This window comes from Macaca mulatta, chromosome 7 (assembly GCF_049350105.2).
Source record: "Macaca mulatta isolate MMU2019108-1 chromosome 7, T2T-MMU8v2.0, whole genome shotgun sequence".
Taxonomy (NCBI): Eukaryota; Metazoa; Chordata; class Mammalia; order Primates; family Cercopithecidae; genus Macaca; species Macaca mulatta.
In genome coordinates this window covers 164,463,495-164,478,371 of record NC_133412.1, presented here as the reverse complement: position 1 = coordinate 164,478,371, position 14,877 = coordinate 164,463,495, and the positions used below count along the sequence as shown (strand labels likewise).

The following is a 14,877-nucleotide window of genomic DNA, read 5'->3' as shown; positions in this document are numbered from 1 at the left end:
ATTTTTTAGTAGAGACGGGGTTTCACGGTGTTAGCCAGGATGGTCATCTCCTGACCCTATGATCCGCCCATCTCGGCCTCCCAAAGTGCTGGGATTACAGGCTTGAGCCACTGTGCCCGGCCTTTTTTTTTTTTTTTTTTTAAGAGTCTCACTCGGTCACCCAGGCTGGAGTGCAGTGGCTCGATCCTAGCTTACTGCAACCTCCATCTCCTGGTTTCAAGCGATTCTCCCGCCTCAGTCTCCCGAGTAGCTGGGATTACAGACACCCGCCACCAGGCCTGGCTAATTTTTTCTATTTTTGGTAGAGACAGGGTTTAACTGTTGTTCAGGCCAGTCTTAAACTCCTGAGCTCAAGTGATCTGCCCGCTTCAGCCTCCCAAACTGCTGGGATTATAGGAGTGAGCCACCACGTCCGGCCTCCTTCTCAATTTCATGGATAGAAAATTCATTCTTACCATAGATCTTAGTAGCCTCAATATATGAACTTTTTCTTTATTAAGTCAAGAACTTTCACCTTTTCACTTAAAGGAAGCCCTTTATGGCCTCTCTTTGGCATATCCAAATTGCCAGCATCCCTGCTCTTGCACTTTGAGGACATTATTAAGTCAAATAAGAGGGACTTGAATATAAGCACTGCAATACCATGACAGTGGATCTGATCACCTGCTGAGTGACTAGCAGGCAGGTGGTGTATACAGTGCTGGTACCCTGGACAAAGGGAGGATTCATGTCCTAGGTAGGATGGAGCAGGATGGTGCGAGATTTCATCACAATATTCAGAACGTACACAATTTAAAACTTAGGAGTTGTTTATTTCTGAAATCTTTCACTTAGTATTTTCGGTCTGCAGTTGGCCATAAGTAACCGAGACCACGATTAACAGAAACCACGGATGAGGGAGGATGAATGGAGTCTGGAGTATCCTACATGGCCTGGGAATATTTGTTCTCATGCTCTGCCTGACAGTTAATTGCTCACAAGTGTCCCCAGAAGTAACTGTTGAGAAGATTCTCGCAGGAGACCACGGGGGTGGCCTGAAGAAGCCAGCGTGAAGGAGGGTTGAAATCAATGCCTTGAGAGTCTTAGGCACTGTCCTGTGGCAAGCCCCAGAGAAATGTTGTCCTTTGTCCATGGCACTTGCACTAACCCCTCCCAGAAAGTGGGCATGCAGTTTCCCAGGCCAGGCGAGCGTTCATTGCTTACCGAAGACCAGTGTTTACTAGCAGGATTGTGGCCAGAAGCAGCTGCATTCTCCCCGGATGCAGAACTGCCCACTGGTAGGGACCCTGCTCACACGGAACATGGACGGTTACACCTGCGCCCTGGTGACGTCCACCAGCTTCTGGATCATCTCGGCGTGGGTGTTGTGGAAGGGCAGCCCATCCACCTCCATGCCCATGACGCCTGAGACGCCACTCCGGACTCTGTGCTGTACCAAGATGCCCAGCATTTTTTCTTCCTGGAAAAAAATGGGGCAGAAATAGGAGTGGAGGGAGAGGAAAAAGAAATTTCATTTATATACATTTATAAGTGAGAAGGATCCTTTGCCTTGACATACTTGCTTTTTTAAAAAGTAAAATTTTGGTTTAAAATATTAATACCATTGGAAAAGTCATGAAAAATAACAGTGTCCTCCATCATAGCTCATTGGCCCCCAAATCCACTCCCCAGAAGCAATCAGGGGAATAGGTTGGGCTGCTTCTTTTGGTAGTTACTGTTATGTAACTAAATATGCTTTAATGGAAACATACGGTTTCTTAGTTTGTCCATTTTTTTTTTTTTTTTTTTTTTTTTTTGAGACGGAGTCTCGCTCTGTCGCCCAGGCTGGAGTGCAGTGGCGCAATCTCGGCTCACTGCAAGCTCCGCCTCCCGGGTTCACGCCATTCTCCTGCCTCAGCCTCCCGAGTAGCTGGGACTACAGGCGCCCACAACCGCGCCCGGCTAATTTTTTGTATTTTTAGTAGAGACGGGGTTTCACCGTGGTCTCGATCTCCTGACCTTGTGATCCGCCCGCCTCGGCCTCCCAAAGTGCTGGGATTACAGGCGTGAGCCACCGCGCCCGGCCCAGTTTGTCCATTTTTAGAGATGGAGTCTTGCTATGTTGCCCAGACTGGTATCGAACTCCTGGCGTCAAGTGATTCTTCTGTCTCAGCCTCCTGACTAGCTGGGACTATAGGTGCACATCACTGCGCCCGGCTAGCCTGCATTTCCTTAGCCCCGAAGATTCACTCCTCCTGCAGGTGCAGTGCAGGCTACTTCCTGCCAATCAGTTCCTCCCAGCCCTGGATTATCTGCCAATGGTCTCTGTGCCAAAGGCCCCCATTTCTTCTGCGACCTCTGTTAGCCTAATGTGGGGCACGTGCCAAATCCTGCTGCTGTTGCCTTCTAGACATGACCAGTGTGACTGTGGGAGTGGGAGCATCTAGGTGTAGCAGAGCCACAGAGAATACAAGCCCCCATCCTGAAGCCGCAGCCCAGGGCCTAGCAGGCAGAGTGGTTTGGGGCTCAGACAGATCTGACTTGAGTCTTTCCTGGCAGGAATTTTAACTTTTCTGTGCCTCAGTGTGCTTATCTGTAAAATGGGGAGGGTGATGATAAAAGTACTCATCCTGCCTCCTTTAGAGGGTTGTTCTGAGGATTAAGTGCAAGCAAAGCACCTAGCAGGGTCCTTGGCACACAATAGGTATTCACAAAATGAGGCTGATTTTATTGGCAGAGCTAGGTCTTCTGGCATTTAGCCTAGTGCTTTCTCCCTTTGCTTTCCTGCTGGTAAAAAAAAAAAAAAAAAAAAAAAAAAAGTGGTTTGATCCTCTTCCATCCCCCTCCTTCCAAAAATAGAGTCCCAAAGAACCACTTGCCTAAGCCACTAATGTGTCTGTCCCTAGTGAACAGCTCAAGTTCCCCTAAGGACAGTGAGTCTTAAGTGAAGGCATAAAGCAAGTCAAACACATCCTTCCTCTTCTCCCTCCTCCTCCTCCTCTTCCGCCTCTTCCTCCTCCCTGTCTTCTTCCTCCTCCACAAACAAAGGCAAGAGGTGAGAGGAAGGAACCTAAGGAATCTAGAACACGACATTAGGACAGATATAACAAGGCTCTCTCCCTGCTCAGGCATTTGCTCATTCATCCCACCATTGATCAAAGGTTTACTGAACACCTGCTGTGTATGTGCCAGGCCCTGAACCAGGGATACAGTGGTGAATGTGACATGGTTCCTGCCCCATGGGGTTCATAGTCTAGATGAGTAATCAGGTAGTCATAGTACAGGATGTCACAGCACAGAGCAGGGGCACCCAACCCAGCTTATTGGTATGGCTCAGAGAACATTTTCTGGAGAAGGGGTGTTATGGACTGAATATGTACCCCCAAATTTTCTATGCTGAACCTAATCCTCAATTGTTGGAATTTGAAAGTGGGGTCTTTGGGAGGTAATAAGGTTGAGATGAGGTCATGAGAGTGAGGCCTCATGATGGGATAAGTGCTCTTATAAGAAAAAGAGAAACCAGAGCTCTCACTCTCTCCACCATATGTAGACACAGTAAGAAGGCAGCCATCTCTAAGCCAGGAACAGAGTCCCCACCAGTGAATCAAAACTACTGGCACCTTGATGTTGGACTTCCCAGCCTCTAGAACTGTGATAACTAAATTTCTGTTGTTCAAGCCACCTAGTCTATAGCATTTTTTATTTAATAGCAGCTTGAGCTAAGACAAGGGGCAACTAGGATCAGAGGTGATGAAAGAATAAAAATGAGCCAGCTGAGAGCCCTGGAGGGTCACTCACTGATAACTTTTTCTAAATAATAAAGAAAGCATTGGCAAATGTCAACTGCAAACTGTCTCTTCACAGCTGGCCTGAGAGCCTACATTTCTGTTCTGCCCTGGGGGCCAAGAAGGATGTCCCTCTGTGGGAGGGGGGCCCTAAATCATTTCCACTTTCACATGTGTCCTTTGTCCAACAGTCCCTTCTCAGGAGCTACCCACCCAGAATGGCATTTCCCGCCCTTTGTTTGGGCTTTTTCCTCTCGCTTCTCTTCTCCACTGGTCATATCCTCTCTTTATGGGGGAATGTTTCTGGGACTCCTGGGGCCATTTCCTCATAGTACACTGTTTTCCCTCACCATTCTCATCCTTCTGGCCTCCAGGAAGGGCTGTGGGGTACTCAGGGTGCACGTGATCAGCCAACAGGTTTGGAGCTGACTGGCACCCAGCCTCTAAGAGACACAGGGACCAGCTGGGCCAATAGCTACTCCCTGCAAATTTCCAAGAATCACGGAATGACCATGCCATCTTCTAAGAGGCAGAGGTGGTAACAGTGGTGGAAGAGAATCACCAGGTAGCAGCTGGAGGGCAGGGGGCCCGGAGGCCACTGCACCAGTCCAGGCTGAGACAACAGAGCAGGAGAGGAATGAAGGACCCAAGTGAGGGAGAGTAGACAGGGCTTGGATGGGGACAGAGGCCCCAGGATTGCTGAGTGTGCGGATGCTGAGTGTGTAGAGGCTGAGTGTACGGGTGCTTGCTATTAAGTCACAATGGGAGCATGGTGGGTGGATATTTATGGGAGGTGATGATGCTGTTCAAAGTGGGGTGCCTTCTGGGAAGTTGGAACTGTTTTGTGTCTTAATCTTGGTGGTGGTTGCAAGGGTGTATACCTATGTAAAAATTCATCCAACTGTACACTTAAGGTGTACACACTATTGTATGTTAATTATACTTTAACAAAAATAAGTTATAAAGAATAGTAGGGAGAATGAAAGTGCTGAAAGAGAATGGGAGCCCAGAATGAGGCCCAAGGCTATTCCTGCCTCTCTGCATCACCGATCCATCAAAGCATTCATCCTTCCATCTGCTCACCCATCTATCCATCCATCCATGCATGCATCCATCTATGCATCCATCCCTCCCTCCATCCCTCCATCCACCCACCTACCCACCCATCTATCCATCCATCATCTACCCATCCATCCACCCACCCATCTACCCACCCATACATCCATCCATCATCCATCCATTATCCATCCATCCCTGCATCCACCCATCCATCCATCAAACTATGCATCCATCCATTATCCATTCATCCCTCCATCCACCCATCCGTCCATCCATCCACCCATCCATCCATCCATCCATCCATCCATCCATCCATCCATCCATTATCCATCCATCCCTCCAACCCTCCATCCCTCCTACCATCCATCCATGCATTAATCATCTCTCCATCCAACATTTCCTGAGTGCCTTCCCTGGGCCAGGCCCTGAAGTAGGGACAAATAAGTCATCATTTGTTCCTCCAAGAGCTCTCACTCTTTGGCTCCTCACTCCCTACCTACCACTGGGCATGTGAATAACAGGGTCCTCTTCTGTTTCCCCAACCCACATGGCTGCTATGCCCTGGGCTGATGGAATATTGCACATCCATGCTCACCATGGGTGCTCAGTAACTGCCCTGGAGCCGAGATGGAGCAGAGAGGGGCTGGGAGACTGGCCAGAGCCCTCAGGCAGCCCCCTTCAGCCTCCACTTCAAGGCAGTGATGCAAAACAGGCCCAGCTGCTGTGTTCCTCTTCCCCAAGTACTGGGTTGAGGTGGGGGAAGTCCAGGAAACCTTTCCTGGTATTTGTTTATACCATGAGCCCCATGTCTCCTTAGCCTCTTTCCTGCCCAGGCATCAGCTTCCTGGCATTGGCTCACCCCTCCCAGGGAGTGCCTCTTCTTTGTGATCTCTTGTAAAGGGCTGGCATGAGATGGGCTGGGATGTGAGATGAGGCACTCCCTTGGCCCTGGGCTCTGGCACAGGCAATGACGAGGCGGGCGGGAACGTGGTGCTGAGGCTTCCCGTGGAGCAAGATGGGGCTGGTATAATCATGGTCTCACCTTGCAATAGGCAGGGGGGAGCTGGCTGCCTGGGCCGGGCTGGGGAGTGTGGCAGCGGGAGAAACAGCTCCATCTGCCTCCCGGCCACACAGGGAAAGATAGGCAGTCCCATGTGATGCCATACGGCATCTGGAGGCCCCAGCTCTGTCTTGGCCTTCACCTCCTTCTGCTCTGGCTGTGGGAGCTCTCCTTGGCATAGGCCACATGCTGCCACTATCACACCCTGACAGCTGCCCCAGCCTGACTGAAGTAAAGAAAGGACCTTGTCATGATAAAAGGATGATGATGATAATGATGGTTGGCATTTATTGAACACTTACTACTAATCCATGCCAGACACTATGCCAGGTGCTTTACACAAAGGGACTCATTTCATCTTCCAATCACCCAAAAAGTAGATCTGTTATGACCCTACTCGAGGAAACTGAGGAATGCTGAGGTTGGAGACTTGCTCAAGGCTGAAGTGGGTGGAGCCAGGACTTGAACCAGGCAGTCAGTCAGGGCCTGTGACCTTCCTAACCACCACTTCACTCACCCAAGGCAGGCCAGATGTTTTTATAAAGGACTTGGTCCTAGGAAACAGAGAAGTCTACAAACTACAGACGTACAGAGAAGAGAGTGGCCCTAATCCAGACCAGCATCCAGGCAGAGCCGGCCTGGCTGTCTGCTGTCTGAGGCCTCCATCAGGCTGAGGGGAAGACGGCCCCATGAGGGGGCTTCCCAAGGCCTCATCCTTGGAGGCCTTCAGTCCCTCCCAGGGACCCACCCCTGCCCAGAGCTCTGTTTCCCTGCCAAACGGCAGCATCTTGGCCCCCAAGCTGAGAAAGACCAAGTTCTCCAGCTCCTTAGCTCCAAGCCCTCCTTATCAGCCCTTGCAGATACCACCTGAGTGTCCCTGTAAAGTGTCATCAATTGGCTCTTGATGACGTCTGAGGAATGCTTGCCCTCAAGTACAACCCAAGGGCACTGCCTCTCCCTCACTCTGAGGCTCCCCTGGGCCAAGAGCCAGAGTGGGCAAGGTGTGCCTGGGTAGTGGTATCCACCTTCCCTGGCCTCCTCGGCAAGGTGCCCACTTCTACCACACTCACAGTCAGATCCCTAAGAACCCGTGTCCCCAAATGCAACTCACTGAGCAGAGCTGTGGGACATTTCTCTGCCCCAACCAATCAAGCTTTGCCACTAGCTCAGGCCACAGCTCTGCCCAGCATCTCTAGGTGACTCAAGGACCCCCACGTAGTGACCCGCAGAACTCTAGCTATTCTAGATTCTAGCTATTTCACCTGCACACTGCATGGCTTCATGTCCCCATACCTTTGCTTATGTGGTTTCTGCTGCCTAGAAGGCGTTTTCCACCCTTCCTTACCTGGCTACTTATATCCTACTCACTCCTCAAGACAGCTCAGTGCTACCTCCTCCAGGCAACCTTCCCTGAACTCTCTGAGCTAAGCACTGTTTTCTGTGCTCCCACAGAAGCTTTTTTAAAATTAAAAAAAAAATTTTTTTTTTTTTTTTGAAACAGAGTCTCACTCTGTCATCCAGACTGGAGTGCAGTGGCGTCATCATGGCTCACTGTAATCTCCGCCTCCCAAGTTCAAGTGATTCTCATATCTCAGCCTCTCGAATAGCTGGGACTACAGGTGCCCGCCACCATGCCTGGCTAATTTTTGTATTTTCAGTAGAGATGGGGTTTCACCATATTGGCCAGGCTGGTCTTGAACTCCTGGCCTCAAGTGATCCGCCCGCCTCAGCCTCCCAAAGTTCTGGGAATACAGGTGAGAGCCACCACGCCTGGCCTCCCACTGAAGCTTACTGTGCCCATTACACCTTGGCTCCTGAAACTGCCTGTCACGTGTAGTCTCCCCAGTGGACCCTGAGTCCCCCACCCAGGGAGACTCCTCATTGTCCCCTAGAGCAAGCCTGGGCCTGGCCCAGGAGAGGGGCTCAACAAACATGTGTTTGTGCTTTTGCTTTTAAAAATCCCCATTTTAGGCCAGGCACGGTGGCTCACACCTGTATTCCCAGCACTTTGGGAGGCCGAGGCTGAGGCAGATCACTTTAAGTCAGGAGTTCAAGACCAGCCTGGCCAACATGGTGAAACCCTGTCACTACTAAAAATGCAAAAATTAGCCAGGTGTGGTGGCGTGCATCTGTAATCCCAGCTACTCAGGAGACTGAGGCCGGAGAATCGCTCAAAGCTGGGAGGCAGAGGTTGCAGTGAGACGAGATTGCTCCACTGTACTCCAGCCTGGGCGACAGAGCGAGACTCTGTCTCAAAAAAGAAAAAAAAAATCCCCATTTTATGTTCTTTATAAGGGTGGTACATTATTAATCGATTTATGAAGGACTGGGTAGAAATGCAGAAGGCAAAGTTTCCATTGCATGTTGGGTGTGTGGATTTCTTTGGCTGGATTTGTTCTTTTGTGTCTGCGTGAATCAGGAATCATGTGTGAAGCAGCCCATGCGTGTTTTTTTCCAGTTCAGATCCAGGAAGTATAAAGAAAGCACAAAAGGCCCTCTGGGCCCCTCGAGGGCAGACCATTTCCCTCTGAAAATGTCACCACAGCTGCCTGAGCTTCCCCTCCCCCATCCCTCTTCCCTGAAGTGTCCCAGGAACTGGGACACTTCTGAGCGGTATTGGGAAAAGCCCAGAGAACGGAGTCACAGAGACCTAGACTCGGATCCCAGCTCTGCCTCTCAGCTGGGTGGTCTCAGGCAAGCCACCGGCTTCTCAGAGCCCCAGCTCCCTTGTCTGTAAAATGGGAATGACACCACCAATCCAGGCAGGTGCTGGGGAGAAAAAGAGGCCAGAGGCAGGAAGGAGAAAGACACAGAGAAACAGAGAGGGAGAGACAGACAGAAGGAAAAAGGGAAGAGACAGGGTGCAAGACAACAGAAAAGAAAGACAGAAAAGAGCCTGGGCGTGGTGGCTCACGCCTGGTATCCCAGCACTTTGGGAGGCTGAGGCAGGTGGATCACCTGAGGTCAGGAGTTCAAGACCAGCCTTGCCAACTTGGTGAAATCCTGTCTCTACTAAAAATATAAAAAAAATTAGCCAGGCATGGTGGCGGGTACCTGTAATCCCAGTTACTCGAGAGGCTAAGGCAGGAGAATTGCTCGAACTTGGCGGGTGGAGGTTGCAGTGAGCCGAGATTGTGCCACTGTACTCCAGCCTGGGTGACAAGAGTGAAACTCTGCCTCAAAAAAAAAAAAAAAAAAGACAGGCCGGGCGCGGTGGCTCAAGCCTGTAATCCCAGCACTTTGGGAGGCCGAGACGGGTGGATCACGAGGTCAGGAGATCGAGACCATCCTGGCTAACACGGTGAAACCCCGTCTCCACTAAAAAATACAAAAAACTAGCCGGGCGAGGTGGCGGGCGCCTGTAGTCCCAGCTACTCGGGAGGCTGAGGCAGGAGAATGGCGTCAACCCGGGAGGTGGAGCTTGCAGTGAGCTGAGATCTGGCCACTGCACTCCAGCCTGGGCAACAGAGCGAGACTCCGTCTCAAAAAAAAAAAAAGACAGAAAAGAGGCAGCAATGCAGATGTCTGGTTGCAGACGTTGGGAGGTATCGGGCCTGCCCACTGGCAGGGGACTTGTAGCAATGGCCCACCCAATCTCGGGCTCTTCTGCAGGCTCAGTGCTCAGGAGCCTCCTGCCCCTTGGATTTGCCTTCCTATCTCCCCCGACCTTCTACACCCTCTTCCACAACCTTCGACACCCACCTCTAATCCCTCAGGCTGCTGTCTGCTCACAGGTGGAGTCACATCTAACCCAGGATTTAGATGGAAAGTCAGAGCTTTGGCCCCATTTTCCCAAGGTCCAAATTACCCAGGAAGATTCTCCAAGCAGGTGTCCCGTTAGGGACTGAGGCACTGTGGATGTCCCGTAAGTCTGGTCCACCAGCTTCTCCTCCAGGAGGGGCGGGTCCCATCTCTTTGAGGAGCCCCAGAGGAGGCGGGTTAGAGCCTGGAATTGGTGTTAGGGGCGGGGCTTGCTCTACGAGGGCCATGGAAATTGAGGACCAAGGAAGGAAGGGCCAGTCCCGCTGCCACCTTGCTGCTCAGGCTTGGGTGCTGGGCGCTGGCCACCTCTCTTTTGCATTTTCCCCATATGCATGTGTGAGTTCACATAAGTTAGACAGGCACACGTTGATGGCCTTCCTCTGCACTGGGCTAGAGCGTACCTAGAACTGCACACACTTCAGAGCATGGGCTCTGCAGTCGGAGGAGCTCAGACAAAAGCTACCTGCTGCTGCCTCTCAGGGAGAGTCCTCAGGAGAAAGTCGCAGTGTTCTTGGGCCCAGCTAATATGATCTGTCCCTTCTCAGGGATTCTTTTTTTTTTTTTTTTTTTTTTTTTTGAGACAGGGTCTCCCTCTGTCTCCAAGGCTGGAGTGCAGTGGTGTGAACATAGTTCACTGCAGCCTTGGATTCCTGGGCTCAAGCGATGCTCCCACTTCAGCCTCCCAGGTAGCTGGGACTACAGGTGCATGCCGCCGGGCCCGGCTAATTTTTAAATTTTTTTTCTAGAGACGAGGTCTCACCATGTTGTCCAGGCTGTTCTTGAACTTCTGGGCTCAGGTGATCCTCCTGCATTGACCTCCCAAAGTACTGAGAGACACGAGTCACCACACCCAGTTGGACCAGGGATTCTTAATGGCCCCAGACTACTTGAAGAATCTGATGAAACCACAGAGTCTTGCCCAGAAAAATACATGTACAGGAACAATTGTGCAAACAGCTTCAGGGTCTCATGGATGTCCTCCTTATGGGCCCTGGGGTCTGAAGCCCTCTTCTACTTTTGCCTCACCCCTTACCTCCTGCTCTCCACCTCAAGAGCTATCTCCCCCAAACCATCCCGAAGCCTGCCCTCATCTCCCAAGCCTCTGCTCCCCCCATTCCTCCCACTGGGATTCCTCTCCTTTTACCCGGCTTATTCCTTGCAGCCTCCAGCCCACAGGATTCTCTTCCCACCTTGTCTGTCCCCCTTAGCACTTTCCTTAGTATGACTGATTGACTCACTCTGGAGGTTTTAGTGGCCTCACTGGGTGGTGTATTCCTTGCAGGAGGCTGACAGGACACCTGCCCACCACTACCAGTATAAAGTATCACCATGGGTGATACTTCAAGCATTCGGTTCCTTCAACAATGCTGACAGCACCCATTTTACAGATGAAGAAAATGAGGCTCAGAGAAGCTAAGCAACTCACCTAAAGTCAAACTAGAAGGAATATGGTCACTTGGATCAGGCCTGACATACGATTCAGGACCACGAGTAGTGTAAAGGGCACCCAATCCAGGAGACCTCTGCTTCAAGACTGGCTCTGCCTCTGGCTTTTGAGGGGCAGCAGGGTGCCAGCCCTTGGCTTATGGCTTGGGACCTCAGGCCTGCTGCTCATCCAGGGTAAAAGCTGCTTCCAGGCGAGCGGCTGGCTGGGGTTTGTTACCTTAATGACCGACGGGAGGGCCTGCGTCCAGGCCTGATCTCCAGGTGCCCTGGAGGGTCCGACTGCTTTCCTCAGGTACTGACTGTGGACGGCACATGAGTACAGGATGTAGAGCGCGCAGGCCAAGGCATAGCCTCCCCAGTTAGAAACACCTAAAACAGCAAAACAAGATTCCATCATGGAATTGGAAAAGTCGTGTGTCTGTCAGCCTGCCTCTAGGAAGCAGAACTATCTTCAGGACTCGTCCCCAGAACCGTAGCACCAGTATCACCTGGGAACCTGCTAGAAACACGAACTCTTTGGCCCCAGCCCAGAACTACTGAATAAAAAGCTCAGCAGGAGAGGAGGGGAGAGGAACAAGCTGAATTTTCTTTATTTATAATTATTATTATTTTTTGAGACGAAGTCTTGCTCTGTCGCCCAGGCTGGAGTGTAGTGGTGCGATCTCGGCTCACTGCAACCTCTGCCTCCTGGGTTCAAGCAATCCTGCCTCAGCCTCTTGAGCAGCTGGGACTGCAGGTGTGTGCCACCACGCCCAGCTAATTTTTATATTTTTAGAAGAGACGGGGTTTCACCATATTGGCCAGGCTGGTCTCAAACTCGTGACCTTGTGATCCACCCACCTCGGCCTCCCAAAGTTCTGGGATTACAGACATGAGCCACTGCACCCGGCCTATTTTTATTTTCAATTTTTTTAGTGATGGGGTCTCCCTCTGTCCCCCAGGCTAGCATGATCATAGCTCATTGGGGTAGACCCTCAAACTCCTGGGCTCAAGTGATCCTCCTGCCTCAGCCTCCCAAGTAGCTGGGATTATAGGTGCACCTGACTGAGTTTTGATAAACCCTCTATGTGAGTCTGATTCAAGCTAAAGTTTGAAAACCCTTGCTCTAAACTACTTAATACCCTGCTAATGACCATCAGAAAAAAAGGTTTAGGCAATAACCCGAGAAACCCATTCCAAAACACTCAACATGGAGAAACTCCCCCTTCTGGCCGAGCTGAGTCCCCTGTGCCACATAGAAGTCCACCCTCAGAGGGCAGGAAACAGCCCCGTCATGCTGGATCACATGGCCTCTTCACGTGCTCAAAGATCACTCCCAAATCAGCCTCAGACTTCCCTTCTTTTTCCATCACAGGCCCAAAGGGCTTATTCCCCAGTTTTGGGACCATCTCCTTGGCTCTTCCCTGAAAACTGCTTGAGTTCTCCATGCAGTTGAAGAAGAATTGATGAAGGCCCTGCTAAGCTCTAGGTGCAGAGCACCACAAAAGAGAGGTCACTCCTGTCCAGGAGAGGAGGGACTGTGCACACCACCAGCCACGGGTCACTGTGACTGAGATGTTCATGCAGGATTATGAGAGCATGAGGAGGGGGCACTCATTCTGACCGGTTTAGGAAAGATTCACAGAAAATGGGTCTTTTAATATGGGCCTTGTAGGTTGGGTAAAATTTTGCCAGAAGAGGGGTGGAGGAATGGGAGTAATTCCAGTTTTAAAAAAACAAACAAAAAACTAACAAAAACCCCCTTGGCCAGGCGCGGCGGCTCACGCCTGTAATCCCAGCACTTCGGGAGGTCAAAATGGGCAGATCACCTGAGGTCAGGAGTTGGAGACCAGCCTCGCCAACATGGTGAAACCCCATCTCTACTAAAAGTACAAAAATCAGGAGGGCTTGGTGGCAGGAGCCTGTAATCCCAGCTACTCAGGAGGCTGAGGCAGGAAAACCACTTGAACCTGGGAGGTGGAGGTTGCAGTGAGCCAAGATTGTGCCACTGCACTCCAGTCTGGGCAACAGACCAAGATTCCATCTCAAACAAACAAACAAACAAACAAACAAACAAAAAATCTTCAGTGAGTACAAAGGCATGTGGCATGAAAATACAAGGCATATATCAAAATGTGGCAGGTAAACACCATGCGCTAAAAATAATACTGTATTTTACTGATTTTAAGATGTACTTTTGTTACACTTACATCTCTGAAATTGAGATTACAGATTACAGATTGAGATTAATTGTAATCTCAATTATAATTACAGATTGAGATTACAATTGAGATTACAATTGAGATCTCAATTGAGATTACAGATTGAGATAGTATCTTACAGTTATAATTGGTTGTGTTTTCCTTTCTTAGTAGTATGTAAATTATTGGTAATTATTGTCATCAATTACATTTTTTTTTTTTCTTTTTTTAAGACAGAGTCTTGCTCTGTTGCCTATGCTGGAGTGCAGTGGCATGATCTCAGCTCACTGCAACCTCCGCTTCCTGGGTTCAAGCGATTCTCCTCCCTCAGCCTCCCAAGTAGGTGGGTCTACAGGTGCACACCAACACGCCTAGCTAAGTTTTGTATTTTTAGTAGAGATGGAGTTTTACTATGTTGGCCAGGCTGGTCCTGAACTCCTGGCCTCAAATGATCCACCTGTCTTGGCCTCCCAAAGTGCTGGGATTACAGGTATAAGCTACCATGCCTGGCTTTTTTCATTTTTTAATAAAGACAGGGTCTCACTCTGTCACCCAGGCTGGAGTGCAGTGGCACAATCATAGCTCACTGTAACCTGGAACTCTTGGACTCAAGTGACCCTCCTGCCTTGGCTTCCCAAAGTGCTGGGATTTTTTTGTTTATTTATTTATTTGTTTTTGAGACGGAGTCTCGCTCTGTCGCCCAGGCTAGAGTGCAGTGGCGTGATCTCGGCTCACTGCAGGCTCCGCCTCCTGGGTTCACGCCATTCTCCTGCCTCAGCCTCCTGAGTAGCTGGGACTACAGGCGCCCGCCACCACGCCCGGCTAATTTTTGTATTTTTAGTAGAGACGGGGTTTCACTGTGTTAGCCAGGATGGTCTCGATCTCCTGACCTCGTGATCTGCCTGCCTCGGCCTCCCAAAGTGCTGGGATTACAGGCGTGAGCCACAGCGCCCGGCCTTTTTTTCATTTTTAAATAAAGACAGGGTCTCACTCTGTCACCCAGGCTAGAGTGCAGTGGCACAAGCATAGTTCACTGTAACCTGGAACTCTAGGACTCAAGTGATCCTCTTGCCTTGGCTGCCCAAAGTGCTGGGATTACAGGCATGAACCACTGTGCCTGGCCATCAGTGACATCTTATATTGAATGGAATAGAGTATCTTCTTTGATTGAATATTTACAACATGTGGCACTGTTATAAATGCCTTACACAGACTAGTTCCTGGAGTCCTTACAAGAAGCTTGTGAGGTGTAAGTACTGTCATTATCTCCGTTTGAAAACTGGGAAACAGACACAGAGATATCACTAAGCCCAGCTAATATTTAAAACTTTTTTTGTAGAGACAAGTTATCGCTACATTGCCCAGGCTGGTCTCAAACTCCTAGCGTCAAATGGTCTTCCTGCCTTAGTCTCCCAAAGTGTTAGGATTATATAGCTATGAGTCACTGCACCCAGCCTTCTCCTTCTCTTAACATTGTCGTTTGCAGGGCAGAAGTTTGAAACTTTAGTGAAGTCCAGCTTATCAACTGTTTCTTTCATGGATAATGTCTTTGGTGTTGTTATCTAAAAAGTCATCATCAGCCAGACATGGTGGCTCACGCCTGTAA

General features: G+C 50.1%; 1 protein-coding gene across 11 annotated transcripts in view; it reads right to left on the bottom strand.

Moving 5' to 3' along the window:
• Positions 1-791: 791 nt before the first annotated feature.
• The window catches only part of DGLUCY (D-glutamate cyclase), a 164,218-nt gene continuing 150,132 nt past the window's right edge, over positions 792-14,877 (bottom strand). For all 11 annotated transcript variants that reach the window (XR_013396483.1, XR_013396482.1, XR_013396484.1 and 8 more), the window contains 2 exons: positions 11,309-11,460; positions 792-1,459 (listed from right to left, as the gene is read on the bottom strand). Coding sequence is in view for 8 of the 11 variants with exons in the window: in XM_015144368.3 (XP_014999854.3) it covers positions 1,310-1,459; positions 11,309-11,460 (302 nt within the window). In the remaining 3 variants the exon portion in view is untranslated. The remainder of the gene's footprint in view (positions 1,460-11,308; positions 11,461-14,877) is intronic.